The 27,979-nt window shown below is 39.7% G+C and overlaps 1 protein-coding gene across 13 annotated transcripts in view; it reads right to left on the bottom strand.

Annotated features, from left to right (window-relative positions):
* Window positions 1-27,979, bottom strand: part of ppfia1 (PTPRF interacting protein alpha 1) — a 48,034-nt gene that overhangs the window by 8,363 nt on the left and 11,692 nt on the right. For 4 of the 13 annotated variants that reach the window (XM_068319233.1, XM_068319311.1, XM_068319732.1 and 1 more), the window contains exons 3-25: window positions 24,746-24,847; window positions 24,136-24,300; window positions 23,948-24,022; window positions 22,506-22,607; window positions 21,187-21,420; window positions 20,895-21,041; window positions 20,153-20,287; window positions 16,509-16,592; window positions 16,291-16,422; window positions 16,086-16,148; window positions 15,877-15,956; window positions 15,646-15,796; window positions 14,923-15,146; window positions 14,604-14,835; window positions 8,924-8,953; window positions 8,285-8,409; window positions 8,029-8,201; window positions 7,813-7,906; window positions 4,083-4,094; window positions 3,007-3,088; window positions 2,391-2,591; window positions 2,028-2,090; window positions 726-752 (exon numbers count right to left, since the gene is read on the bottom strand). In XM_068319233.1, coding sequence (XP_068175334.1) covers window positions 726-752; window positions 2,028-2,090; window positions 2,391-2,591; window positions 3,007-3,088; window positions 4,083-4,094; window positions 7,813-7,906; window positions 8,029-8,201; window positions 8,285-8,409; window positions 8,924-8,953; window positions 14,604-14,835; window positions 14,923-15,146; window positions 15,646-15,796; window positions 15,877-15,956; window positions 16,086-16,148; window positions 16,291-16,422; window positions 16,509-16,592; window positions 20,153-20,287; window positions 20,895-21,041; window positions 21,187-21,420; window positions 22,506-22,607; window positions 23,948-24,022; window positions 24,136-24,300; window positions 24,746-24,847 — 2,733 coding nt within the window. The remainder of the gene's footprint in view (window positions 1-725; window positions 753-2,027; window positions 2,091-2,390; window positions 2,592-3,006; window positions 3,089-4,082; window positions 4,095-7,812; window positions 7,907-8,028; window positions 8,202-8,284; window positions 8,410-8,923; window positions 8,954-14,603; window positions 14,836-14,922; window positions 15,147-15,645; window positions 15,797-15,876; window positions 15,957-16,085; window positions 16,149-16,290; window positions 16,423-16,508; window positions 16,593-20,152; window positions 20,288-20,894; window positions 21,042-21,186; window positions 21,421-22,505; window positions 22,608-23,947; window positions 24,023-24,135; window positions 24,301-24,745; window positions 24,848-27,979) is intronic. The other 9 variants (XM_068320061.1, XM_068320146.1, XM_068319985.1 and 6 more) reach the window with 6 other exon arrangements.

Here is a 27,979-nt window from a genome sequence, read left to right as displayed (position 1 = left end):
GTATAATTATTCATTCATTCATTGTCATATGACCACCACTATATCCGCCGCAGCGGGTCACGGGGAGCTGGAGCCTATCCCAGTGGCATAGGGGGTGAGGCAGGGGACACTCCGGGCACGACGCCAGTGCACCGCGGAGCCACACACAAAGACATACAACCACTCACACACACACACTCATTCCTACGGGCAATTTGGGACCAGCCAATCAACCTGAAGTGCATGCTTTTGGAGGTGGGAGGAAGCCGGAGAACCCGGAGAGAACCCACGCAGACACGGGGAGAGCATGCGAACTCCGCACAGAGCGGGACTTGAACCCGGGTCCGCCGTGTTGTGAGGCAGCAGTGCTAACCACTGCACCACCGTGCCAATTTCTTCTGTAAAAACCCTGATGTCAAAAAGGTTTGTGTGTACTTCAAGAAAAAAAAAGCTTCAACCTATAGGGCAGTTTTCATTTGAAAACTGATTGGTTCTTGATGCCACACGCCCAACCCTCTAGTAGTTTTTGTGGAACTAAAAACAAAAGCAGCCACCACCCCAAGTGGTTCTGGTGTATAAATGAACCAAGCATGCTTGCTGCCAATGCAACATTGGTAAACAAGTGATGTGGAAGTTAATATAGACATCTCCTCTATGAGATGTACTTAAAATAGAAAAGACAGACGAAGTTATACAATACCCAAAAGTAATATAGAAGGTGGTTTTATTGGGAAACGTGTGCAAACCTGTGCCCAGCTACCCTCGTCATCCTCCTGATGTTAGCATGGTTAGAGTGAGCATGGTGAGAAGAACAGAAAGGCGGCGGGTTAGTGAGTCAACAGTGATGAGTGAGAGGCTTTCATGTGGAAAACAGCACTCAAAGTAAAATAATAAGCCAGACAAATTAATGGAAATAGTTAAAAGAAAGAGTTGATAAAATTGGTGACAGAAAAAAAAAATTTGTAGGAGTGAGCGTGTACTAAAATCATTGACAATGGAATATTATTATTATATCCATTTATGTCATAATAGAAATATTGATGTTATTTTACACTGAACGGTTTCTCTCCACATGTTTTGGTAGCAGGTACTACAGATAGTAATCCTTCATTGTAAGTGTGATTCTTAGCTCATCACTATAACGACACTGCATCAAGCTTCTCATTAACATGAGTGATTAGTGAGTTCTGCAACTATAAGAACGCAAGTGTTTAAAAAGATGTTTGACTTATTTGCCAATTTGTTCCATTCTCTCCCTTCATAAATAATGAACTACCCCTAACATAGAATTATTTCCTTCAAACTGCCAACACAAATATCATTAAATCTACAATTCAATCATTATATGTACTGTTATGATAAAAGTTAAATTCATAGTAAAATCCCGTTTGTGCTCACAAGGAGTGTGGAGTGTCCAGGGGTCTGAGAGGAAACCGAAAATGGAGCTTCTATCAAGAAAGTATTCAAAATAAATAATTGATTTTTCCTTGAAATCAAGTTACAAAAAATTTAATTAATTGGAATTTCTGATTTTAGGTCACATCACTCAGTACTACAATACAGTGTTATAGAAACTATTAAAAAGAATTAAAAGTGATAGTGGGAGCAAGTCCTTCATGCTTTGTTGTTTTGTACATTTGTAATACCATGTTCTGGATGACATTAACAGCACTTACACAAAATCAAAAACAGAAAACTTAGCAGCAAATGTTTTTCTTTCCAACTGTACATCACTAACAAAAAGACACAAAACTTACATTAAAGCATAAACACACGTTGAGTTTTTCAGCTCTAAGGAACAAGATAGGAAAAATACCAACAAGAAGGAGAGAGAAATTACAAAGGAGCAGACAGAATACGGTCTCACCTCAAGTTGCCTCATGAGACTTCACGCAGCCAGCTTCATAACACACTAATCAATCACGCTGCTATTAATACATGCATGTAATGAACGAGGCCTGGCTGTCCTGAAGGCAACTTGCAATGAGCCTGGACAGTCACAACAGAAGCAAGGGACGCCAATTTCAAGCCAATCAGGGTAGACTAACCGTGGGAGGTGTGGCTGCCAAACTTTCCATTTCTTCATGCGTGACCCAAACGTTTCCGGTGGTCTGATCATTTGACACCCCCCAATCACAAGTGAGAGAAGTGCATGAAAAGGAAGGGTGAGGAAGAACGAAGGGAACAGGATAGAGAGATTAATAAAAGGTTGTTCATTTAGTGTTATCACTGTGAGCAGAGAATTAAGTTGGAACCTGTGTAACCCCAACCATAGTCCATGTTAAGCCTGTAAATAGCTGAAATGTTAATGCAATAAGTTTCATGCTTAATCAGATGACAGGAGAGTGTAGACAGTGAATAACAGTGCAACTTGTATGAAAGTGTTTTATTGTCAGCAACCAACAAAATACCGTTCTTGAGGTTGGCGGTGCTGAGGGGCTGGTGAGAGACATGATTTCCTGGATGGCCAGGCGCAGCTTCAGACGATGTAAGGGGTTGCTGATACCAATTTCCCGTTGGATTTCTGTGTCCGACAGTGCCGACATGATGGCTCCACTCTTCACATTAGCTCGGCATGCAGCCACGTACCAAGCAGGCATGCCCACCCACAGCTGGTAATAATGGGGAAAATGGGAGATAAATTTAATTGAATTTAAGTTCAGGAACAGACGGTTACCTGGAAGGACCTGCTCCTGTCTGTAGCTATCTCTAGCTTTCTTGGATCAAGAAAAAGGCGTCTCACCAAATTGAGATGAAATTCAAAGCCAACTACAATAAACCACTGTTGACCCGAGAACCTGATATTTTGTAACTAAACTGCTTTCAGAAAATGTTCGCGTACTTTTTAGCTGAAGTGCAAAGGCTGTGGCTAGTAAGTTGTTTCTGGAGGCTGAAAACATATCTATTGATCTGATGGGGAGTACAATGCTGTTAGTTACTAAGTTCTCTCCAAAATTTTAACGTACATATTTTCATTCACTGTTTAGCTGTAAAACTATCTTGCTTGTTTGATAAACTGTGTCGTACCTCGAGCCAAACCACAACAGTCGGTCCGTCCCACTGGGCGAATGGCAGACCCTGCCTGCGAGCCTCTTCCAGTAATTCATGCCTGGGACGCAGGAGGTTTATTAATGCCAAATCACACATATACAGTAGCTACACACCAACACAAACAAAAAATCCAGTGTACCCACAGGATGACAATATGCCATCGATAAAATCCACCTTTGAAACAAATGTACACAAACTGAAAGACATGCAGACAAAAATCGGAGGCTTGAAAGAAAACACAGAAAATGAAACCACAGGAGAGTCAGAGATATGTTCATCATAAAAGCTGAACGTCAAAATAAAACAACTTTCTCAGTGTTGGTCAAGCTTTGGCTGTCCAGTTATTCAAGCCTTCATGAATGAAGCTTGGTCAGTAGGGACAACGGCTCAAAGATTTCACTTAGAAACTCATTTTAGTATGGATGCATTCTTCTAAAATAACATGCAAAGTGAAAAAGTACTTAGAGCAGGAAAAACCTCAAACTAAATTCTAAATTTTGTCGTGCACATCTTTTATTTGTTATGAAGGAACAGAGAATTCCTGGGGATTTTAAATAGCAGTTACATATTTTGGTTCTCCCAAAGTCTAAAAGGGAAGGGTTGTACTTGACCACTGGATGGGGCTGTGTGCCACAGAGCACTGACAGAACATAATGATGAAAGACGGCTTGACTAATTCTTTTCAATAAATGAATAATGTATGCTGAACTGTATTTTTCCAAAGGTAAGTCAAGTAAACCCTTAAAAATATTTGGAAACATATACGGCATTAACGTTAACATTTCATGTTAATTGCTTTCATTGATTATCACTCCAGCAGTTGCAATGCATAACCTCATGCACCGATGGGAAAACTGCTAAATGAAAATGTATCACTCACTAAAAGTCAGCAAACACACAATCCTGTTAGTTAAGCTTTGTGGAAACCAGGTATAGAGCAGCATGGAAAAAAGCCATCACTCAGAGGGTCCTCGGAGTTGCAGAAAAAGTCAACGAGAAGCCAAGAGTAGGGAAAAGATGAGGCAAAGCAAAAGCAAAATGAGCCAACTTACCCTGTCTTTGGACTACACATGAAATGAGAAGGGAATGATAAAAAAGAGTGAGGTTTGCAAAAAATAATAAAGTGAAGAGGAAAACACTGATGATAACTTAAGAGCTACCTGGATGCAAAATAATTTCTGTAGGTGTTTTAAATTAAATATGAAGGAAGGACAACGCAAAAGAGTTGTGGGAGATTAGAGCTATGCAAATGATAAAAAGAAAATGCACTGATTGGATACTGCGTGGGTCACATGGCGGGGAGTGAGCTGTGTGTCAACCCTAGATTGCAGGAGGAGCAATGACACTCATGGTTTTTTACATTATTAACAATGTCCACCATTGAAGAAATACTGTATACCACACAATAAAGCCAAACTGCAGCTACATATAAAGTTAAAATCAATAATTTGTCTTAACTCAGTGTTGAAATGTACAAGAACTACAGCTTCAAAAAAAGGCCCAGACAAAATCCTAATGCTGACAATCTGCTGTGTTTGCCACATAATCTTTTCTCATTGTTCATTCATTCAATTATAGGATCTCTCTAAACATGCGGTGTGTGTTAGTCATGTATACAGGGCACAATATGTGTAGCCATTCATGCTCATCTGAAGATAGGGAAAATTACCATAACATTTTTGGCATAAAAAACAGGTAGAGATTTAAGGTCACCCTTGTATTTCTTGAAGAGAAGGGAAACAGCCTGAATCTCACCAGCTCGATGAGCTGAAGCCAAACAGAAGGGATGTTGTACCAGTTCTCCCTAGAAAATATGACAGGCCGAGACGGATGGCAAGTACACCTCAATGGTAGAAAAAAAAACATGTCCTTTTGAAAAGCCGAGATCACCAATCCACAATTATTAAAAAGAAATTTCTCGTCAGCTTGAGCACCATTCCTCAGGAATTGTCCATTTTGCTCTAATAAAGAGACCTCATAGAGAAAGCCCAAGCATTCTGGATGGTCTAAATCCCACCTGGAAGGAGGTCTGTAGTTTCTAGATTGACCCACTCAAAGGCCAGGTCCACAGGGCCAGACTCTCTGGGTGGAGATGAAATATTTCTCCATACCCCTATAACAGAAAGTTTATGCGCTTTAGCAGGGGCCCCTGCTCTAGATTAAGAAGCTGGGTTGTCTCCAGGTCCTTATGCTCCTGAACATAACAGAGCTGTCAAGGTCAGCGAAGTTTAAGGAAGGAATAGGGCTGCTTCACTTGCCGTATCCACTACTGTCAAACCACCCACTTTTTCTTCCTTACCCTGTGGGTAGAGGAGGTGGTCTGACCACTTCCTCAGGCCCAGATTTCTTATCCCACAGACCTTATGGGCGTTGTGTTGTTGGGAGAACCTGAGCTTAGGCAGCCTGGGGATTATGAAGGTAGAAGGTCGAACCACATCCTGGACAAAGCCTTGGTGAGCCAGAGTAAAAGTGGGCTTCTTCTCAGCAGACACAGCTTCAGGGTTTCATTGTGCCTCTTTCTCTCCTCACATCCCTTCTCCATTGATGTAACCCATGACAAAGAGGTCCCGGGGTTTCATAGGGGTATAAAGAAGGTCCTCCTTTTTCTTCACTGAGAAAGCGGTGACATTAAGCCAGGTTTCTCTTCCGCAAAACTGTCAGTCCCTTTGCTCAGTATTGCAATTGAATAGCTACTTTGGGTAGGCGAAGGCAAGAATCTAGGATGACACACACTTCATCCCATAATGCAGAGTCAGATGATGTTGTCCCCTTTTTGTTACAGCTCGGCTTGGTATGACATTAGTAATGAGGTGAAGTGTAGAGCTTGAACAGACAGTGCAGCCTCGTCTATGAGGTTGGATCTGAAATGGTCCAGGGGCACTAGGAAATAGCAAATACTATAACACAATAGCCTGGAAATGTTACAGTTTGCAACTAGTTACACAGCAGGTGTGTTGTGACTCTGTTTCCCCGGGTAAGACTAGTGCTACCCAGGTATTGCTACTTAGTGTAGTATTACTACCAGGGTGTCAAGTGTTGCCGCTCAAATTGGGCATTGATACCTTGAAATTGACCGTTGCTAGTCTATTGGGCTAGCCGTCAAAGTATTGTTACTTCACATGGATAGCTAAATGCTCTTGGGTAACCACAATGTGAACAAGTTTGTTTTTACTTGCATTAGCGGACAGTTAATTTAAGTCACAACGAAAAAGCACAAGAGAGGGAACATCTGCTCATAGCAAGAAGTTTCTGAATGACGGGCAGCATAGTGTCAGCATAGTGTCATTTTTATCGGAGGAGGATTTCAACCCTCCCTGATACTGACATGTTTAGTTCCAGCCAATCCTGGCAAAACAAGTTATTGTTTAGGTCATATGTAGGGCGCCTCCAATGGGAGGCACAAAACAAATGCTACAAATACCTGTAGTTGGGTCACAGAAAATTAAATCCTTGTGAGTTTTTCTTTTTATATTTTGCCCTTCCTGACATTGCATGTCTTGAAATGTGATGACTGCACGTGAGCAAATTGTAATGTCAATGCTGGAACAACAAATTACTTTGGGGTGGTGGCAAAAATTTAGTTCATGCATTTCAACCATTGATTTTCTAATTAATAGCTAATTACTTTATGTTGAAATTAAATTGGCAAGGCTCAACTGTGAAAGCACTGTAGCCCGGACTGTCGGCTGCCTATCACAAAACAAAATCATATTGTGAAACTGGCCGAGGGTGAGATCCTCCAGACTTAAAAGCTAACGAATTGGTGTGTTTGTTTTTGAATGAAGTTGAAGGTAACAAGACCTGGATAAGACAAACATGCAGTTGAATTTGCTGCTATCCAGAGAACAACAAATAGCATCAGTTTCAAGCTAATTCTGGGTGAAACAAATCAAAAACCTAATAGCATTTAATTAATTTACAGTGGTACCTCTACTTACGAAATTAACTGGTTCCAGAATTGGTTCACTTTACAACAAGACCAGAAGTTAAGCCTTGAAACCACTGAATATATTAAGCAATATACATAGCAATGACATGATGTGTGAGCATCCTTTGGCATCTTATGTCCCTGAGTTGTGCACATTATCAGCAAAGAATGCGAGCTGGCATCTCATGTTCTCCAAACAAGTACAGTAAGTGTGAGCCACACATGGGTGCAATGTGGTTGAGGTGTCACAGAATGAAAAAACTACATACTGACAGATTAGAAGGAAAAATTTAGTTTGAGTCACTGATCTGCTGAAGCCTGTCTCGTTAAGGGACACTTTCCTTATTTTCTTGTTGTATAAATTGAAAAATTATCATATGGATCATTGCAAAAAGTCAGAGTAGAACTTAGAGCTCTTAGAAGATCACAGGTCATGCAATAAATTGCATATTTAATAAATGAAAAGAATATGTATTTGATACCTGACACTTGTTCTAGGCAATTAACTAAAGGGAAACCTTTAAGATTTTTTTCTTGGTTTAATTTTCAATGTAGTTACTGCAGTTTGTCTTTGTAGCATCGTATAACAGAGGTACTTGGTCATCTTTGAACTTTTATACCCTCTCTATACACATTCCCCTCCAAAAGTTTTGGAACAATGAAGCAAATTCCTTTTTGCTGTAGACTGAAAAACATTTGGGTTTGACATCAAAAGAAGAATACGAGACAAAAGACCAACATGTCAGCTTTTATTTTCAGGTATAGCAAAAATAAAAGAACTTGGCTCACTGTTCCAATACTTTTGGAGGGCAGTGTAACTCATGGAGTGGGTAAGAAACTGTTTGAAAACTTACTTCTTTTGCAACTTTCTGTTCTTCTCGGCAGGGCCTCCCAGTGTGCCCATTCCTAACCCATCCTTGGGTGAGCTTTCAGCTTCTGGGGTGCAAGCTAGGATAAGTAAAATATTTTTTTTTTCAGAAATCTGACAGGTACAAAGAAACTGGTGATGAGGAATTGGCATAAATTGACATTGATGTGAGTAATCAAAAACCCTGTTCTATGGGTCGGACCTTGGCTAGGGGAGTCCTTGCCAGGAATGCTGGGTCGGCACTTCTCCTTCTTCCCAAAGAGGCGTCCGATGGAAGACTTGATACTTTTCTTCTTGGCTGCTTTGTTGAGGGAGTCCTGGCTACTGTTACTACTGCTGGGGTTACTTCCTTGGCCATCCTGCAGGCCAGCCAGACTTCAGAAACAAACAGTGCGAGATAAGATTTAGACAGTATAGACAGACAGAGGAAAACTCAAACAGGTGAAGGCAGAGCTTACCCTCGAATATCTCTGATGTCCTCGTGGCTTGCAGTGTGCCCTGCTTCCCTGTTCAAGCGCATGGAGCGGGGAGTGGTGGGGGGTGACGTCTCACATCGGATGGTTGCCTTGTCATCCTGAGTAGACTGCATAACAGTAGAAAAAGAAATGTTATACAAGGTGATCTGGATTTTACTTTAAATAACACAAAAAAAAACCCTCATTATAAAAAGTGTTCAAGGGTGGGAGAAGGGTTGTTACACTAGTAAAAAAAAAAAAAAAAAAGCTCTGGCTTCTGGCTGTAGCAATAATTCACATTCAAGCTAGAAAAAAGTAGATTCACAAAAATGATTAAATCTATTATTGCATAATTTTGGTGCCATAGTTGTAACTCAACAAATCATTTCAGTTCAAACAGCGGGTTCACCATTGCAAGTATGAGAAAATCCAAACATTGTCTTTAAAGGTTTGAAAACTTGTTGGAATGTTCAGGGAGGAGATTGGACAGTCTATGCAAAAGGAACAGGTTATATGGTACTTAGGAATGGAGAAACTACATTTCATATTATGGACTTTACTTGGTGCTGAGGTTGGCACCAATTGACTGAGGATAACAAACATGTAGGCACCAGAGCTCAAAGAAGCAGGACTCTAGTTTACCTTCCTGCGGTGCTTGCGCAGGTCACTAGGCTGAAGCATGGCAAAAAGAAAGGAGAAAAGCAGTTAGTAAGATGCACAAGAACAGCGGTGGAAACTATCCAGGCACAAACACACAGGAGAAAGAAACTGGAAATACAGTGATACCTCTACTTACGAATGTATCTATTTACGAAATTTTCTTCTTACGAAATTTCTCCGCAGGACAGTATTACCTCTACTTAGGAAAGAAATTTCGACTTACGTAATGTAAAAACACAGTATCGGCTGATAGTCAAATCACCCACAGGTTCATGAACGCAACATTCTCATAGCTGCTCTGCCATTGGCTATTACCTATTATGTATCTTCCTGGCATCCCATTGGCTAAGAGGGATGCCAATCCACCTCTGTGTGGAGCTAGATCGGTGCTTATTGCGTGTTCAGCATTCGGCACTGGACAAGTGACGTAGCCTGATAGTTTTGCGCAAATACAATAACTTTTTGAGTACATAGTCACTATTGACCCCAAGAAAGTGACGGAAAAAAGAGTAAAAGAAAAGACGAAGAAAAGAGTTTTTTTGTCCATACAAAGCAAGAGATAATAGAAAAGCATGAAAAAGGGATGCGTTTCGTTGATCTCGCCAAAGAATATGGCCGAAATGCATTTACAATCGCCACGTTATTAAAACAAAAGGAAGTTTAAGGAGTTTAAGGCATTGCGTGGGTGGTTGAAGAAGTTCAAAAAGAGGACTGGAATTCACTCTGTTGTTCGGCATCGTGAGATAGGGGGGCATGAACCAAAGAGGGCAAAAAATAATGGGGACAGCTGTTAAATTTCCCCGCTGTGGGACAAGTTTATTATTATTATTATTATTATTATTATTATTATTATTATTAAAAGGTAAAGGACCGTCATTATTATTCTTTATTCTATTCTTTGTTTTTTATGTTATGCACAACTCTCATTTATTGTGTAATAATCTAATCGTAACATATATTTGTTACATGTTTTGATGTATTTTTATGCTTTATAAAACATTTATGTCGAAATTTTGGGGGGCTTGGAGCGGATTAGGGCATTTGCATGGAAAACGAGTCTCTACTTACGTAATTTTCTACTTATGCAATTTCTTCCGGAACCAATTAATTTCGTAAGTAGAGGTACCACTATATACTGGAATAAACAATTACAGACAATGCTCAACTTACGAATACAACTTCGGTTCACAATAGGTTCCGAGAGGCTGTTCATAAGTTGAATTGTTCGTAAGTCATAATCTACGATAGCTTTCTTGTCTGATGCAACCCTGCCGAACAACACTACTGCATACACGTATCCCTAACACTCAACTTCATCGACTCACCCAGTTTAATCTTGAAATTACAAATTGAAATTTAATATATAACGACTTATGTTGGACACTGTCTATATATTAAATTTCAATCTATCATTCCATAAAGAAACTGAGCGAGATGAGAAATGAGCGTTGGAGATGTGCATATGGAGCGGCGCTGCTTGGCGGGTGTTGCAGCAGAAAGGGAAACTACAGCAGTTCCCCAAGATACAAACATATAACTGTTTGTAGTCAGATGTTCGTATCTCGGGGAACTGCTGTGCAAAATAGCCATGACCAGGAGAAAACACTTTGTCCTGGAGTAAAGACGGGCTGTTTTGGGGAAAATAAAGTCCGCTGGAGCACCACTGCAAGCAAGACAAAGCAAACAACCATGCTGAAGGTTGAACAAGGATGGGTGCAGTCTAGCCCAAAGTAGAGACAGAAAGGCAAATGTATAGTAATCAAAATAATTCATCAATTCATCAATACAACAGATTATTAGTCAGTCATTTTCTAACCTGCTTACTGACGAACTTAATACGAAATGTATTGCGTTAAATTCTGGATGTTTGAGTGCACCTGAATATCAGCCGCACCAATTGAATAAAAAATTTAATTCAACAGGCCCCACCTCTCTATAAACTGCAGGTGTCGAGGTGTTTTAACATGAGATATTTACACAGAAAGATTGTACACGGAAAGAATTTTAAAACGCATGTTATCTTCATTAGCACATCTCTTCCACCGGTTTATCTTGCTCTTGACTTCATGTTTTAAATCTGATGCATACGCGGCTTAATACCGTGTGTCAGTGTGGTAGAAAGTCCCAGCAGTAGAAGCATACCAAATGAGGCCGCAAAAGCGAGAGAGGTTGAGGACCAAGTAGAGGTAGAACATTCAACTTAAGAACATTCAGAGATGCGAACAAAGGTACGCCACTACAGTATATCCGTCTATTGTCCTGCAGTTCCCATTTCTGTCACAACTCCCACCGAGCAGCACTGCTGAATTTGCGCATCTCCAACACTCGTCTCCCCCTTTTGTTCTGTTTGTTGTTGTCTTTGTGAGAATCTCAGAGCATCAGTCTTTGTACCTTAGATACTTTACAGTTTATCTTGAATGATTAAGCAAAGGCTAGTGAAGATAGCAGTAGTATCTACCATCTCTCTAATGACAACTCTGCCTCTCACCGAAAATAACTCCTCCCTCCTCCTCCTCGGCTCTAAAGGCAAGCTACCCGTTATAGTACCGTGCAGTAGTTTGTCAACATCCACAGCTGACTCTGACTGTTTTTGGATGCACATAAAAAACTGGCTGAGTGTTCCTTAAAGTGTCTTCTTCTCCTCAAAGATTAAATTATGAGAAAAATCTTACTGTAACCTTAATCTGAATTCAAAGCAAAGACATGAATTGTGAGTGACACTTAACAGCAGATACTGTAACCACACATAGGTATTTTATTATAGGATTTTATTCTTATTTATTGTACAGGGGGACTAATAAAGGGATCGTCAATCTTAAACCTAAGTAATCAATATTCATTAACATCAAGGATGAAGCAGTGGCATGTGTCACACAAAACCCCGACAGGTAACTCTAAATACATGTTGTGAGGCCAGTTCTTTAAGATTCTTGTAATTTTTTTTAATGATTTTAGTCCTTACCAGAAAAAATGGGATGCTACTGCTTAAGTAAGTACAGTAACAATATGAAAGTTGGCAGACTGTTTTAACAGCAGTTAATTTGCCCATTAGCTATTCATAGAGTTGAATCATTATGAAACTGCTATGGTCTGACCGCAAAACTATTTTCTGTAAAAATCTGGATTTGACTTTTTTGTTAATAATCCTGCCATATAACAAAGGTTCATTTTGCTTCCAACTACAGTATATATGAAGGTTTGGCTGAGGTAACGAAGCAGCTATAAATTTACTTATTAGAGTGTTGAAATCATGTGATACTGCGAACTGGGTGTCTCCAATATACTTAGCAAAGTGCAGTGTGACACTTGAATTTATGAACCAGAGCAGTTGAAGTCACATTTTCCACAATGCATCCAAGAAGGGGCATTTGGGATTGTTTTCCCTGCTGCATTCCACACAGGACTGGCATTAACAGAGTAAATAAACCAACAGCATGCCACAACTCTATGAGAGTTTCTCTGGGCCCAGGAGGAAAATACTTAATCACTTATTTCCTTTCCTCGACTGACACACCAAGGCAGGGGCAAGGAAGAGATTAGTGAGCTGTAAAAGGGAAACAGGAAGAGGAAATTGCAGGGGTCAGCAGCAAATTAATTCAATCATCCCAAATGGTCTTGGTGTCTTCTGGTTTAAGCCTTTGAACTCATTTTCACATTTTCACAGATCCTTTAAACACAAGTTAAACACAGGACTGTGACAAAGCTGACAGCTATCGTCTCTAAACTAAGCTGTTTTCCTTTTATGCTTATAATATTTTAAAGTCCCACTGTAGTTAATTTCATAACATTGACAAATCACAAGATGGATGGTTAGACGGAAAGACGGACGGACAGACAAATAGATGGATGTTATTGATCCCAAAGAAAATTTGGGAAGGATTTTATGATGCAGAAGCCCCACCAAATTACAGTAGCTAAAGATGACTTGTTTGTACGTTCAAGGATGACAATTCAAGACAAAATGGAATTCAGACCATGAACAAATACATTTATGATTAAACTAAGCAAAATAGCTGTAAAAACATTAATGTTTTTCAGATAATATATTTTGTTTATAAATTAGAGTGAATTTTAAGAGACCTTTTGAAACTCAGCTACATCCAACCCCAAGCTGAAACTGCGAGAGGTTTATCAAACAACCACCTCTAGAGACACAAAACCAAGGGAAGGGACAGGACCACTTGGATAGTGGGGCAACTGTAGTAGATAAATCAGCTATATGATATACTGAAATCTCTTCACATTGTATAATTTAGAAATATACATTTTGTACTAGAGTTTCACCAAAGTTTGAAAAAAGTCTCAATTAAAAATGTTAGACTAGGATTAGACAGAACCTGCAGTCATTTCAGTGGTTAAATTAATTTGTATTTTCTGGATTTCACTGAACACAAGGATGTGCAACATAGAACTAAAGGCTGGAAATACAGCATAATAACAAAGCTATAGTTGGCAAAAATCATTCACAAAGAAAGGGAGCCCTGTGTGCAGTCTAGAGCAGTGTAAGCTCACAGTTTAACAGGAGGATCTCACAGGTGTGTTGAGGGTGTGTCCCTATTCAGTTTATAACCATTACGTTAGTTTTGATCATGAAAGAGAATGCTGGGCAGAAGCAAGAATGTACCTTTCATCTCATTGTTATCACTGTACCAAGAATACTGATACAAGACCAGGATTCAAAGATTCACCTGTTTTTCTATTCATATCACTCCAGCTTCACATGAATCTCCAACAGCCAGACAATAAAAACCTTGTTGGAAGATTTTTTAGCTTTTTCAGTCCTGCTACATAATGAACTTAGTTTTCAATGCGTAGCTAATCCCAGCTGTCTCTACGGGTTTTTTTTAAATACCCAATACCAACATAGATGCATAAAATCTTGACAACTTATTAATTGTGCAAGTTAATCACAGTACTAGCTTCCATCAAATGATTTGAAATAATAATAACACTTCTATTTCCTAATCTTTTTTGTGATATATTGATTATGAAATGCCTTATATATGTGTGTGTGTGTGTGTGTGTGTGCGTGCGTGCGTGTGTGTGTGTGTGTGTGGATGTGTGTGTGTATATATATATATATATATATATAATTTTACTATTGATAGAAATGAAAGGCTGAGGAATCTGACCTGCTTAACTATATTTGTTTCAACACAAATATACAAGAAGAGCTTTTCACACTCTCAACACTTTTTAACGGAAGCAAAGTACAGCATTCAGTGCACCACAAAGAAATCTGTCAAAAGTAAAGGAGTGGCAAAAAAGCAGAAGACTGCACCCATCAAGGAAGAAAAGGAAGGGATCTGTGAAGAGGTACCTGAAAATATGGTGCATAGCTAAAGCTTTGAGGAAGGGGACTGAAGCCTGTTGCACCACATGGCAGGTAAGTTACTGTCTGCCGGGAAAGGGAGCTCTGGATGATGTACGGGTCATAATAATACTGCTATGGGCAGGGGGACGGTTAAATATACACATGCAAACACACAATATTAGTGCACTATTCACACTGATAACTGTAAAAAACAAAATGCAATTACATCAATTATAAATATGGAAAAATCAAACCACACTTAGTAATAATTAATACTGTTATTTGTAACTTTTCAGTGCACACTCATGATTCAAGTGAAGAGCCAAGTGAATTTGAAGGAAGTGTTACCAAAGTCATGACACCCATCCGGTCCATTTCTCTGTTGGGGCTGCGGGGAATGCGTCTTGGGGTGGAGTGGCCAGAGCCTGGGGGTGAGCCTCCCAATGAGGATCCCGCACACAGTGACGGAGGGATGGAGCTAAGTGAGCGGAAACGTCCTCCGAGGCTATCGCCACTGCTCACTCGGCCCTCAATCTCCTCTGCCCTGATGGCAGTGTTCTCCTTCTCCTCCTGGATCATTCTGCAACAACCGTGTTGGAAGGGTTGAATTAATGGATGACACATAACAAAAGGCTAAATTTTTGGCAGCTATTCAGCTAGTTGGTACCTAATTTCATTGTTTATAGCATCTAGCTGTTCTTGTAGCATCAAGGCAAGGGTCTGTGCATCAGCCTGGCCAGCAGGGGACAGCAGGTCAACCGAGCTGAAAATAGTCTCTCGGTCCTCATCCAGGTCTGAGGCATCCATGTCGCTTTCAAAGGCCTGGGCCACGTTGGCCAAAACGTTAGCCTGCTGCATGCGCTCCCACTCTTGCTCATTCAAAGTCTGCACCTGAATTAATCAACAACAGAATTAAATTGATAAACATATGGGAAGACAAGAAAAATGTTTAATGAAGGAAAGAATGGAAAGACAGAAGCCAGCCAACAAGGATGTAAGAGAAAGAGAGGCAGCAGAAAGATCATGTTGTCAGCGACATACTCGAGCATTGGTCATTAATATACGAAACAGATGCTGTTTCACTGTTATCTTCACCACTCTGACTTACATGTCGCTGATGTCCAAAGAGGAAGCAAGCAGAAAAAAACAGAGAAGGAGATATTGTCAGAGAGAACCCAAACATTTGACAGAAACACAGAAGGAAAAATGGGACAAAAAGAGGTCAGAAATTTGCCAGGTTTCTAAATAAAAGACCTCAACGTGGTCACAAATGAAAAATGTGTAAATGTTCTATATTGTATTAGATATTGCCAGAATCATATCAGCTGAATCTGTAATAACTTTTCATTAAACTGTTAATATACCAACAGCTGAGCAGCTTGAAGCTCACCTTTGACGGCTCGTCCCGCAGTGCTGCCATCCGTCCTTTCTGGGGTCGTCTCAAAACAAGAGCGCTGCCGTAATGTTCTGAATTATTGTCCATCATTGATGAAGCTGAAACTGGATACCTGAAATCTGGAGTACTGCCCAGCTGAGACCACCTGGAAAACCATATGTTATAACAATCAAAAAATTCAAAGCTCACATGTAAAAGTTTAAAAAAAACAGTTAAGTTTCTTACCCATGTAGTAATGTGTTGTTTCTGCTCCCTCCCTGCTCATTATCTGCCTTCATGGTTTCAATTTGAATTAAAAGCTGCTCCTACAGAAGACAACATTCACAGACACTCATCGTTAGCTTACAATAAAATATTGTTGCAAAAAAGGAAGAAAAATATTGGAACTATTTGAAGCAATGAAAAGTGTGTTTAAAAACAATGAAAAGCCTCACCTTCTCATGGTGAGACTCTTCAATTAACTTCTTGGTGTGATCCAGTTCTCTGATCAGAGAATTCTGAAAGCAGACAAAAAAGTTGGGGAAAGTTGACATGCTGCTCAATATGTGGACTGAGCTACCAGCTATGCATCATGAAAAAAAATACACTTTCCAAACGTAAATCGTCACAACACCCTTGAAGACAGTCTGTATCATTCACCTTGTCCTCCAGCGCTGACATTCTCTCTTTGAGGTGAAGTTGGAGTCTCTCATTGGATTCTGAAAGAAGTTTGTCCACTGTCTCAGACAAACGCTTGTTGTGCTCCTCATTCATCTTCTCTCGCTGGCGTGCCTGTTTAAGCATAAATACAACATCACAATAAAATAAAAATATGCAGAGTAAAATTCTGAGGTCAGTCAGCAGAGTTCTCCTCTCACCCGGAGTAGTTCCTGGTTCTTCTCCTCCAGCTGGGCCTCCATCTGCCTCAGTCTCTCCTCCACATTACCATGGCGTTCCTCAGCCTAATAAAAGGGATGATTAAAAAAACAAAACAAAAACATATTTTGTGTACTGAGATATCCAAGTGTCACCACATTGAACCATCTCAGGGCTGATTAAGAGCCTATGTATGTTTCTATCTCCTCCTAAACCATCCTGGAGAAGGACTTTGCTAAGAAAGACCAAAGCTTCAGGTTTTGAATGCAAAGCCTTCAAAAGAATGGTCCCACCAACAAGAACAGAATGGGAAGCAAGTGCCTACATGTGCCAAAAGACAGGAAGAAAATCATACAACAGCCATATTAGAAGAGGGCAACAAAGCAGGATGACCAAAACAAGACCATAATAAATAAGGCAACTCATAATATAAATCTACCATAGAATTATCACAGTTCCCCACAGGACTACAGGTGTGTATGCGTGCGTGTATAATGATTACAGTATTGGCTCACACAACACCTAATAAAATATTTTGAAATTAACCGTGTTCAAAAATATAACAATACAGTATTAAATAAGCTGCTTAACATTTTCTGTTGCATAGCTTACTCCAATCCCTTTTCAGCTGATGCAGTCAGTGCAACACATGTAGTATAGGTTAACATCTACTTAACTGTCCTTGCTGAGGACACCTCTATTTACACCTTATTACAGGTAAACTATAGTTATCCATCTAAAGTGTATGGATGGCATCATTACAGGTGTGTAACTATAAGTAGCTGGATGTTGAACAGTGGTGTCATTTCAGAATTTTATTTTTGACGCCCTGTCTTCCTTGCAGGAGCTGCTGGACAAAGCCTCTCCTTCTCCACAATTGGGTTTATTTGGCGACACACACTGCAGCTGCTGGCATAACATTTGCTTTGGATAAGTAAGGTCTTGTGCTCAACCTTACTTATCCATTACTAGATATGTGGTAAAGGGCACATCAACTGGAAGGCAATGATATGTTATAACTTACTTCTATTTACTAAATGAGACGAAGGAAGTATAAAACTAGGTCACCCCACTGTGCGGCTGGGCTTGGTGAAGACCAGCTATCAAAATGAAGGATGATGGGGTGATGCAGGTGTCTACTATGGGTGAGACCCTAGACACGCCAACACAGGTCACATGTCTTAAATGCATGAGCTGTGGCATTCTCAGTAAGGACACCCGAGGTTGTGATATCTTATACTACATGTGAACATATCTGTGTAGGTTCTCAGTCATACAGGTCATGGTTATCCAAAAGCTGTTTAAGTCAATCCACTGGACGTTAAGAAAGTTCTTGAAGACGTTTCGTCTCTCATCCAAGAGAGTCGTCTGAAGTCTCTGAAGAAGTCTCTTGGATGAGAGACGAAACGTCTCCAAGAACTTTCTTAACGTCCAGTGGATTGACTTAAACAGCTTTTGGATATACATGTGAACATACTACTCTCCTTCAGAGAACAGAAGTTCCAGCCATAACATTTCATTTCCACTGGAAATGTTTCCAATTCAGCTGATTTTTCCTGTTTGTGACTCCAAACATGAGAGAGCTACCAGCATGACATTTGTTTTATCCACACAGGTCACCAGCGCATAAACTCGGTACTAGTTTTAGAAACAGATTGTGCAGCATTTTGTGTGTTTGTGTGTATAGAGTGATACTACACTTAACCAGGCAGTTAGCATGCAAATGATTTAATTTAATCGGGAATTTTTTACCATTCCAACAGTGATTCTGGAAATGCGCTTCACTAAAACAAAGGCATTTGCATCTAAAGGCCTGGTGAAGTTATTACAGTTTTCCAGTATCCAGGATGACAGTTTTAGCCACATGAGTAAAGATGATCTACCTTCTTCTCAGTCTTAGCGCCTTTAGAACCACACTGAACACACTATGGGTTTGACAATGAGGTGTTGTAGGCAGCAAGAAGACCACATGATAAGAGAGCATGACAGAAACAAGAGAGTGTAAAGAAAACAGGATATACTTTAACATTAGCACAGTGAAACATAGTGCTTGGTGATTTTGAAGACTGCAGTCACTTTAATTTGACTGACTTGAGGACAACTGAGGTAGAAAAACAGATGACACAATGTGCTCAAAGAGGAATAACACAATTATGGATGTTGTATTTGATAAATGATTTAATAATTTGGTACAACTCCTCCAAATATAAGAGGGTTGAGACAACATAAAAGAATTGTCCTCTCATTCATTTTCAAAGAGCAGCTACCTGAATCAGCTGTCTCGACATATATAAAAACTATCTGGCTTAAAGTCTTTCGAAAGAATGAAAATAGCGAAACATTCTTGGTTGAAACATCCTTGATGAGAAGTAAGAATTATGGAAAGGGATAAAATATAAATGGAGAAATACTTTTTTGGGAACATTATTCTTTTACTATTTTAATGATCTTCTACAAATTTGATGTATTTATTCAGTTCAGTTATTTGGATGATACCATTCAACCAAAATTTACAGTCAATTAAAATGTATGCTTAAATAAAAATGTTCAATTATTCAGAATTACAGTATCTCATTAAATATGTAGAGGAACTGCATTATTATTATTATTATTATTATTATTATTATTATTATTATTATTATTATTATCATCATCATTAAGTACTTCATTTGATACACTGTAAGCAATGGTTTGGTTACTAAAAATTTTCAATTATTCAGGATTACAGTATCTCATTAAATAAGCAGAAGAAATGCATTATTATTATTAGGTTTGGTTAATAATTTCATGATGCTTTTGCAAAGTTTCAAATTAAGTACATTGGACATCCAGGAAAGGGTCATTTATGAAACGCTTCGTCACTGAATTAATTGTTTTGAGTCAAACAATTAAGAAGGTGGATGAACTGACAGGAGGACAAAAAAATAATAATGCATTTTTTCACGGGAGAATTTCAATTCATTAGAAGATGCCTTACAGAACTAACAGTAAAATCCATAACAAATCTACAGTACCTGATACCTACCTAGGATTGTAGAAAAGTGATTAAATTTTGCATAATATATATAATATTTAAATAAATATAAAAGAATTGAGGGGGAAACTGAGACAAACTTCTCCAAAAGAAATAAAAGGAGGCTCCTGATTAATGACAGTGAAAGAGAACGTACAACTGAAGTTGCACAAAAGTGCTATAAGCCAGTTTCAATACTAATAAGGTGCTAAACTGTTAGTACAGACTGAGCTGCAGCATGTACTGTCTGAGACAAAGACTCAAACTATAAATGGACAATAACATGAGCCAATTTCTAAAAATAAATCCCTGTTGATATTTGGAGTAACATAAACAATAGCGCTCAGAGCAGCTTCCACGGGGAGTTCAACTATTGCGATGTAAAGGATCTGATATAAAATTTCTGCTGCATGTGCTGGCAGTCACTGTATGCTTAGACTGAGATCAAAATGAGCCAATTCATAATCATGGATAACGTTAAAGATTTTCAATAGACTCTCATTACTATCAACATGTATAGCTGCATTAAGTACATCATTACATCTCATTCCCCTGATTTAAAAGTTGAAAAGCTGCTAAAAAGTAGTAGAGGATTAAGAGGACGATGGGCCATTGGAAGGGTGCTGCTGATACCTTTGTGAGGGCAGCTACTCTCTGCGCGAGCTCTGCTTCCACCTCAGGCAGAGTCTCTGCCTTGCGAATAGTTTGCTGCAGCTTCTGCTCGGCCAGCTCCAGCTTCTCCTGGAGTTGCCGGTTTCTGTCCTCGGTCTACAACAAACAAGCGAAAAACAAACATTTAATAACAAACATTTCTAAGCCTGTGCAACATCTTGGCCTTTCAGTTTGCTTTCAGGTGTAAAAGCTGATGAGACTGGCATGATACAAGCTGGAAGGAGTGGGAGAGAGACAAGAGGGGACAGAGAGGGGGGATGGGTGACATTGAGGAGGACAGGAAGAGAGGACGAGAGCATTCATAACTACACAAAGAAAGAAAGAACCCACAAAGGGGAAGGAGAGGGACATCTCCATCTCAGTGAATGTAGGTAAAGAAACAAACTGGTGTCTTTGAGGCCTCATTCAGAGCCTGCTGTGTAGGTCAGTGTGTGATTACAGTAGGAATTCATTAGCAGGGGTCTGAAAACAGTAGGCATTTCCTGCTGGGAGACAAGTCCAAGAATGAAACACCAAGATCAACACAAACCTTATCGACTTTCAGTCAGTTACATGTGGGTATGTGTAGATGAGAGGAGCGTGGGGACACGCAGATTAAAACATTACTCAAGTTAACATTAGAAGACAGTCATGGTCAACTTTATGCAGTCTTCACTGACTTCTATTATGTAATCATTATTCGGTAAAAGAGTATGGGACCTACTTGTCTGAAAAGAGACTCCTTATTGGCTACTTCATTCTCCAATTTGTCATTCAGATCATGGACAGAGGTAGCCTCCCGCTGGGCTGCCAGGTAGCGCTTCTCTAGGGTGGTGATCCTCTCCTCCATGTCCTCCTTCTGAGCCTTGGACTGAGCACACACAACACAAGCATCATTGTCCTCTGCTTATGTGGACCTGAACATGAGCTAAAGCTTCTTCTATGAAATGTGATCCAAGCTAAAGGAAAAATATTTTAAGGAATCTATTCAGGAGCAAGTTGTCTGGCTGAGCTACCTCTCTCAGGTCTCTCTGTAGACGTGTGTTCATGTCTTCAGACTTGATGAGGTCTTTCCGTGCTGTGTCCAAGTCCTCCTCTAGCTCACTGATTCGTGAGACCATAGCAGCCATGCGCTCCTTCATCTGGCCCAGATCAGCTGTTTGACGGTCCACTAACTCCTGGAGTTCACAGGTCTTCACGAAAGCAGGCCCTGACTCCTCCTCTTGACTCAGCGATCCATCTGATGACCGCTGAGGATGGAGCATAATTGTAGCGGTTACTTACACATACACAATGTTAAATTCACCTCCCTTAAATTAAAATACAATTCTGCCAGTGAACCGATTGACCTTTTTTAAACATCATCTTGATAAAAAAAAAAAGAAAAAGAAAGAACAAGCCCAGAATAGGAGTTAATCCGTGGGAATGATGTGGCCGCCAGAACTGCTACTGGCTCTTCTGGACAATGATTGTAATTCCAGCAAGCAGACCATGGTGAATTTCAAAAGCAGCCCAGAAGCAGCTCTCTGTTCCTCAGCGAACATGAGCCCAGTCTAATTTTGAAGGAAGCTGTATGAAGCCTTATAGACCGGATTACACCAGACTGATTAAACAGAGGAGTTGCACAGGAACGCACAGCAGAAACACCTTGTACACACTCCATCCGTCCATCACATTAAAACAGACAACATAGAATGGCAAGCCGTATGGGGAATACCTGAACCCTGGCTGAACAAACCCACGTGTTTGGTACATGTCCAGCCTATGCCTCGTCAGTCCATTCATGGAAACTGGTTGCATATTATTTGCATAATTATGGAAAATGTTGATCAATGCTTTCTCTAGCAATGTTAGCAAAGTTCTAAAATAATACTGGATCCACGCCTCTACCTGAACCTGCTTCAAAGCGTAATCTTGGAATTAGTTGAGTAGTTTTGTGCAATTCTGATGGGAATATAGATTAAGCTAAAATGACTGATAAAGAAAAGAGAGATTTAAAACAGTGAATCATGAAGGGAATAAATAGATGTTGATATCTCTACAGTACATCTGTTAATTTCTACAGAATTTGTGTATTTTCAGACTTCTTCTTATCTTGAATGGCTGTCTTCCTCTCTGTCATGTATGATTTTGGGTAATATAACAAACAGATCTCCTCTTGACATGGTTCTTAAGAATGGTCACTCTAAATATATGTCAAGTTTATTTAGATGAGATTTTCTTTCATCAACTGAACAAGTCTAAAGCACTTGTCACATGCAAGCAGGTGTGGCCTCTGAAACCAATTTAATGTTCACACATAAAACATTCCGTATATGCTGTTGAGTATCCTCACCTTGCCGTTAGTGCTGGGTGTGTTTTCAGAGTTGTGGTTGGCCTCGCTCGTTCCATCTGCCAGCCCTCTCTTCAGGCTGTTCTGTTCCCTGAGGTAAGCCAACTAGAGGAGACACCAGTTTGTTAGCCTCTTTCAAGTCATTAACTTCCCGGTGATAATGAGAACCTAAAAGTGTATCTGATTAACCACTTAACCAAGAGCATTAAACTAGTTTTCTTCCTGATACGAGTGATAATTCTCAGTCCACTACAGTGCTTGGACACGGACCACAGAGAGAGGAGAGCAGTTTGAAGTCCATCTGGTTCAAACCACAACTATTCTGGTTACAATATCAAATGTATAAGCTGTAGTGTATAATACCCTATGCCACATGGCCAAAGAGTAAGAAAATAAAGCAGCAAAAAAGCTGCTGTGCCTTGGGAAGTAAGGTTACTAAAAAAAGCAGGCAGTGGCTGATTTGACGTGTGTTGGTGTGCTTGTGTGTCCCAGGCTGATTCCTAGGAACAAAAGATGACAGTAGAATGAAGTGGTGTAGCATGAATCAGAGAGGAAATCTAGGACACTTCTCCGACATCCTCTGGGCCTTTTGTCAATCTTAATCCTATTCAGCACACAGAGGACTCAGTCCTTTTGCATGCATTCATACACGAGTGTTGGATCTCGTACTTATGGCCACTGGGGACACTGGTTTGTAAAATGACTACATCAGAAAAAAATCCTGTACAGTCAGGGGCAATTCTACATTTATATGTTGAACAAATATAAGAGCTTAGCAACAACTGCATGACAAACCACCTCTCCATTCAGTTTGTGTCAACACAGAAAAAAAGAACATGGAATACATCAATCATTCCAACAGGCCTGTGATTAAGTGCAGCACATTACACTAAAAAGGTGTGATAAGTATTGTACTTGTATTGCACCGATGCAGATGACAGTGATGATCAACAATGATGATGAGTTATAAATCAACTTCTTTCGATCACACTTGACTTAATGTTTCTAGAGCTGATTTCAGCTCAGTGTTAAAAGATAAATGTATCACTCACATGCATATGTGTTCATGTGTATGCATGTATACTAATCGTGAAAAACCAAACAGAAAAATAGAATTCCTACAGTACATGAAAAGGCAATATGAAGGAATGCATAGCTTATACAGTTTATTATAACCAAAAGTTCTAGTTGGGGTTCATTTGTTCATTGATTTGTTATATATGTTTCACTTGTCGAAAAATGAACAACAACAGGGTGTTTGATAAAGTTTGAGTTTTATTTGAAAACACACACTAAAGAGATTTTGTTGTTAAAACAATTAAAAGGGTAAAAAACAATAAAACTGTAAAGGATAATCATATTTGACTGCATGTATTTGAGTGCATTTTTTAGTAATGTTCATGTTTGACACAGATGGCTAAAGTATTTACTTTATGCTTGCTTACTTCTTTGTGTGACATGGTGAGTTGTTCCTCTAATGCACTGCATCTTTCCAAGGCAACGCGAAGTCGCTCTCTCACCTGGAAAACATATGCAAATGTGTGAACAAACCTTCCGAACTGTACAAATCTTTGTCTGTCACATTTCATTATACATGATGACATGTACACTAAAAAGCGATGAAGATTCTAACCTTCTCGTCAAGAGCTTTGTGGTGTTCAAAAAGTGACTTAAGGGCTTTGAGGACCTCCACTTCACTGGACACTCCTGCAGGAGACTGAGCCTGTCTCTTCACCACAGTCATCCTCAGACTCCGCTCATGGCGAGACACCAGGCACTCCAGATGCTCCAACAGAAGCTGAATACGCAAGAGAAAGACAGGTTGCAATTCAGGTGCCACGAGTATCACCAGTCTCACAAACAGAGAAATGGTTCTTATATACTGTTGGTTAATGTTTTATTTTACGCGTTTATTTTATTTTATGTAGTCATCACATTATCTAGATACCTTTTCTTGTACATCGTAATTGTTTTTCTCAAAAAGTATTGTAATGATTGCTGACCTGCCATGTTATAAATTCATTTGAAAAGGTTAATTTTTTTTAGACACGTTTGTTCTACAATGTATTTTCTCTATCTGATACCTTGGATCTAAGATTGTGGCTCAAAGTTTTTAAAGGGATTTGACATAATGTGCAGAAATAATCTCTCATCATCAGTGACAATAGTTTATGATGTAGAACACTTTTATTGCTGTCCTGGGATTTCACCAACATCTGTGTGTCTCTGGGCGTTACACAAACCCGTGTGTTGTTTCTTTCGGCCTTCAACTCTGCAATCTCCTCCTCCTTTTCAAGAAGCTGTTCCCGGCACACATTCACCTCCTTTGTTAATGCAGCAAACTCCTAGAATAGAAATACAAAAATACGGTAAATGTGACCAATGCTTAAAGAAAGTTGAAAGCTGTCCAAGGTCACAAATGCACCCCGCAACTGGGGAAACTCAATTTATTCTGCTGTTGATAGACCACAGCCTCTATCAGAACAGATTAAACACAGAACATAGAATCAAGCAAAAGTTCATTGTATTTTGTCTGGTAGTTCTTAAGAGCTCTGTAAAGATGGGACCCAACTGCACCTTCAGTGAAATTAGAGAACAAATTCTTTCTTGTGGGACAAATAAAGTATTTTAAAAGGATTTGAAAGAATCCCCCTTGGGCAAGAACTTCACTAAAACAGTGTTAATAATGTCTTTTGAAAATCAATTTGGAATCTGGTGGATCTGGGGTCTTGGATTAGGCCATGGAAGTCAAATAGAGTGGTTTGTTTTTCCAATTGCTTTTTTAAATTCCACAACAAGTCATTATGTTCTTCACTTGTTTCAGAGAATGCTGCCACTGCTCTGGTGTAAAGCTCCAAAAAATGGTTTGAGGAAATAATGACTGCATTAAAAGAACTGTTGTGAGAGAAGCTGCTGACACACCACGTGAGACTTCCTTCAAATGTCGACCGTCCATTGAAACACAAAAAGGCAATGTAAATACAATTTACTGCCAAGCTGACAGATTTGTTCTAATAAACATTGTATAAGACAGGTTTTCTTTGAAAAAACACACACACACTCACACATACATACACACGCATACATACAGAGAGAGAGAGTGTGTGGTTTTTGGAATTATACACGTGGTTGGACCTAAAGAATGTTCCATCATAATTTTTTTTGCCCTGCAAAAGCTAACACAGGAACCCGGAGCAGTGAGCCATCTTGGTATGTACCAGGCGGGGAGGGGGCTGGGGCTGGAGCTTATACAACTATTCTCTTTTCCCTTTACTCCAGCCTCTGAGCTTTTCCAGTGACTGGCACACATCCTAAAGGAGTCAGTGGGAGTTTGCTATTGGCTATGATCATGGTCTCCATTCTGGGCTAGCCAATGAGAGACCATGAGAGGCAGGCCCATGGGTAATTACAGAGTGTCTTACTTCCCACATTCCACAGCATACAGTGAGGTTGGGTTGTGAAGCAACATCAAGACTCTTCTACACCACAATCCAACATTGATCTGCTCTTCCCCGAAGTCTTTAACTCATCATCAACACAAATTCTAATTCAGTGCCAACAAGGAGAACCATTAGGTGTTTATGGACTTTATACAGTGACTGTATGGTTTAAGAATTAAGTTTGGCCTACATCTTGTAATATGCCTAGTATACCCTGTACTGTATTACAACGTATAGTAGTGACCTACTAGCACAATGAAAAGCATAACACAGCAGCATTATTTGAAAAGCATCGTTTCAAAGCAGTGATGTATTATAAATTACAGTGTTCGTGTGTTTGTCCGTTTGTTCGTATGTCCACCAAATATCTTCGCAACCATTGCAGATAGAAAAATTAAACAGAAAGCACATTACTCGGGCTGCAAAGAAAATGAAAATGAGAGGATGATCTTGACCTTGAGAAATAAGGTAAAGGTCAAATTTCAACTTTTGTACACTCAGGAACCAGGTAAGATAGTAAGACAAGGGAGAAGGCCAATGTAAGACAAGAGATCAAAGCTGGTTCTTTGACTTACCTATGCACTAGCTTTGATCTGTGGTCAAAGCTAGTGCATAGCTTTGACCTACCCTGAAAGGTCAAAGCTATGTACTTGTCAGGTACTACTTACAGGGTACCCTGACCTACCCTGGAAGTAGGTCAGTGTAAGTCACAGGATGTTGCAGTCTCTGACTGCCTTGTTGTTGTGGTGACTAGATGGCATAAAGCATGATAAGGGCCACCAGTCATCCTGTAGTTTATATCTAGTTAGGAGGATCTGTATGAGACTTCTACTTCTTTGTACAGCCTAATAAGAAACTTAAATGAGGTTTTAAACTGTTATTACAGTGCATCAGAAAACATTGTTAATGAATGCAGTCATAAAGCATTAAGGTACACAATGAACAGCCCACCAATGTGGCGGACAAGGTCTTATTACCATCCCTTTGATTGGCTGATATATTAGTAATGAAATCTAGATCAGGCAACTAGACATCTGATGACACCAGACAAGAGAAAGTCACAGCACATGATGGTGTGTGTCATTTTGTGAGTTTGTTAAAATCCAACTTCCACACACGTGGGCTGCTGCTGACACTGATACATCACAGAACTAAGGATTTTTTTTACACTATTCACAGGCAGACAACTGCTGTACATTCCTCAGCATTTAATCCTATAGTCCTCTTGCTTGAAAGTACTTGCGCTTTATGGATATACCAAACACTTCAGATTAAGAGAATAGTAGCTCAAAAACAGACTTGAGAATAAGTTTTCATATTGTCTAACACCAGACTGTGCTGTATTTGGAGCTTACATCAGAATCAAGAAGTCTATGTGCAATGTAATGACTTTAGCCTTTCTTAAAAGCTCACAGCATGCAGTGATATTGGACACTTGTGCGGAGGGCATCTGTTCTCCTGTAGGCGGAAGACTCATCAACAAAAACTAATTAGACGACACAATGGCTCCATTTCAGAGATGCTTACACTGCTACCTGAACACACAAAGACATTGAAAAAAGCCAATCTAAAGGAGGTGACTGAATACTGGTTTGCTCTTCTTGAAGCCCAATTTCTTTGAGAATGCACCAACAGGTCCAGTTTGTGTTGCTTATTGTTTTTCCCAAACATTAACATAAAACAGACAGTGCAAAACTAGAACAAAATGGTGTTGTATTATACACCCACAACTGGTAAAGAAGGCAGGACAAGTCAGACTTAAAACCTATACTATGGCCTTAGGGAATGCCAGGGAAGCCTGCGAACTCTGATGACCTACTGCAGTAATGGCTATTAACTTCTACAATGACAAAATTCAATTCATTGGAGATGAAAGTAACAACTCCCTTCTCCCAACTGATTTTAACTTATCTGCAGATATAGGAAACGTCATCAGCTGTAGTCCAGATGTACATGTGTATGGCTTCTCTCCCACTGAACTTGTCTGCATCTAAACTAACAAATTGTCAACTAGACCCTGTCCCAACTGGGCTGTTC

Source organism: Antennarius striatus, chromosome 1 (genome assembly GCF_040054535.1).
Source record: "Antennarius striatus isolate MH-2024 chromosome 1, ASM4005453v1, whole genome shotgun sequence".
Taxonomy (NCBI): Eukaryota; Metazoa; Chordata; class Actinopteri; order Lophiiformes; family Antennariidae; genus Antennarius; species Antennarius striatus.
Note: the sequence above shows the minus strand (reverse complement) of the source record. Positions and strands in the feature narration are given on the sequence as shown.